The following is a 2,340-nucleotide window of genomic DNA, read 5'->3' on the forward strand; positions in this document are numbered from 1 at the left end:
CAAACTGATGGGCAGACTAAAGTCTTAAACAGAACATTGGAAACTTACTTAAGGTGCTTTTGTTCTGATAGTCCAAAGGATTGGTCTTCCTACTTACCTCTTGTTGAATGGTGGTACAATACCACCTACCACTCCACTATAAATGAATTTATCTATGGTCAGAAGCCTCATATACATCTCCCTTACTTAGCTGGTAAGACTGATACTGAAATGGTGGATAGATCACTAACAGCTAGAGAAGCTATTCTATAGCTTTTGAAATGACATTTGTCAAGAGCCCAACAGAGAATGAAAGATTTGTCCGACAAACACAGAACTGATAGAAATTTTGAGGTTGGTGATTGGGTATATTTGAAGCTGCGACCTTATAAACAAGTCTCTATGGCCAACAGGCCCTTCAACAATCTAGCTGCAAAGTATTTTGGCCCTTATCCTATTGAAGCTAAGGTGGGAGCAATTGCTTATAGACTACTACTACCAGCTGATGCCTTGCTTCATCACACCTTCTATGCCTCTCAACTTAAAAGGTGCTTAGAAGTCCCACATGTTATAAATCATCCTCCTATCCTCCATATGTGTAGCACTTATTGTCCCTTACCTGAAGTTGTTCTTCATAAAAGATTGGTTAAGAGGGGGAATAAGGTTGTATGTCAAGTTCTTGTCAAGTGGACTAGCATTGAAGCTTCTCAGGCCACCTGGGAATATCTTACTGATTTGCAACACAAATTTTCCTCCTTTCACCCTTGAGGTCAAGGATGCTCTTTTGCATGGGTATTGTTGCAAGATATAGAAGACGAGCTGAGTTGGCAGAGTTAGTTACAAGCAGAGCTGATGTGACAGAGTTAGTTAGAATAAATTAATGTTAGTTACTCAGTTAGTTAGAATTAGTTGGAGGCACTCTGTAGTTATATAATTCACTGATCCACTCTATAAATACATTGTAATTCATATAGTGATATTCATTCATATAATAATAATAATCATTCTCTCTTCTCTTCTAAATTCTCTGAGCTATTTTCTCGGCAATCCGCCCTGGCTTAGCTTCCATCATATTCGAGCCTTAGCTCCTAGATTTCTTGATGATTCATTCTTCAAATTGCATCAAAACATCAATTCTATTTTCAACCAAAAGAAAACATGCTAATTACAAAGATAAAGAAACAAATATAAGCCGGATTTGGACGAGCATTTTCTGAAAATGGATTAGGACCACCTTCATCAACTAGTTCAAAGTTCTAACATCAAGTTGAAGAACTAGTTGTAGGCCACAAAATTAATTTTTTGGTGATCAAACTATAGGCCACAGTCTAAAGTTGTTTGTAAGGTTGAATTCACCCAAGAGATACAAACTAATTTTGACTTTCATCTAAAGTTCCGAAAGCAAATAAAAAAGGCATTAGTTATTATTAGTAGTAGTATTATAGTAGAAGTTGTAGACTGATGGTCCACAATTTTATTGTGCTAGGTGATTTTCATTTTTTGTTCAACTTCAACGTACAAAATGATGAACCTCTAGTTTTATGACAATGTTTCATGTAACTCAAATTATTAGCAAAGGTTAGAAAATATTATGATGGGTGTTTGTTAGGAAGCTAACAAATATTGAAATACAAGCTTGCTAGGGGTGTCAAATGAGCGGGTTGGGCCGATTTTGGGCGGGTCAAAATGGGTTGAGTCAATAATTTGACCCGTCTAAAAGTTATTTGGGCTAAGATGAGCTGGATCAAAATAAGCTAAAATTTGGGTTATAGCCCAACCCGCCCAACTATTATCAAGTTTTACTTAATATGCGTTATTTATATAACATATCAAACAAAAATAAATTTATTTCTAAGATATTTTGGCAAAGTTACTCATAGATCAATTTGGACTAAAAATCAGCCCAACTTTAAATGAGTTGAGACGGATTGGGTCAATATAGGTTGAGTTCAATAAATGGACTTTGGACGGGTTACTTAGGCTTGGGCCAAATTTGACATGGAAATTTTACCTCATATAGCAAAGGTATACACCCAATTTATTATAAACTAAAATTATTTTTAAAAATTATTTTTTATAGCTACCTTTTATATTTTATAGCAAAATAAGTATTTATGGTATATACTACCATTCAAGCATGAAATACGCTATTTATGTTTTTCCTCTCTCTTTCTTTCAATTAACACACGATTCTCTCTCAAAATTTTTCTTCTTTCTCTCTCTCTTCGAGCAACATAGGCAGAATCATAGATACACGAAAGAGAAACAAATCATGAAAAAAGCCTAAAAATCTCAAAATTAGAAACATGAAAGTAAACCTATAATAAAAAAAGGAAGCAGAGATACCCTGGGCGACAAAGA

The 2,340-nt window shown here is 34.9% G+C and overlaps 1 protein-coding gene across 1 annotated transcript; it reads left to right on the plus strand.

Annotated features, from left to right (window-relative positions):
- Positions 1 to 288: 288 nt before the first annotated feature.
- Positions 289 to 747, plus strand: LOC142168030 (uncharacterized). Its single transcript, XM_075228682.1, has one exon. It carries the CDS (start codon positions 289 to 291, stop codon positions 745 to 747), a length of 459 nt encoding a protein of 152 aa, XP_075084783.1.
- The last annotated feature ends 1,593 nt before the right edge of the window (positions 748 to 2,340 follow it).

Source organism: Nicotiana tabacum, chromosome 13, assembly GCF_000715075.1.
Source record: "Nicotiana tabacum cultivar K326 chromosome 13, ASM71507v2, whole genome shotgun sequence".
In the NCBI taxonomy this organism is placed as follows: domain Eukaryota; kingdom Viridiplantae; phylum Streptophyta; class Magnoliopsida; order Solanales; family Solanaceae; genus Nicotiana; species Nicotiana tabacum.

Coding starts and splice junctions, on each gene's coding strand:
- LOC142168030 (XM_075228682.1), top strand. CDS start 289: ATGAAAGATTTGTCCGACAAACACAGAACTGATAGAAATTTTGAGGTT.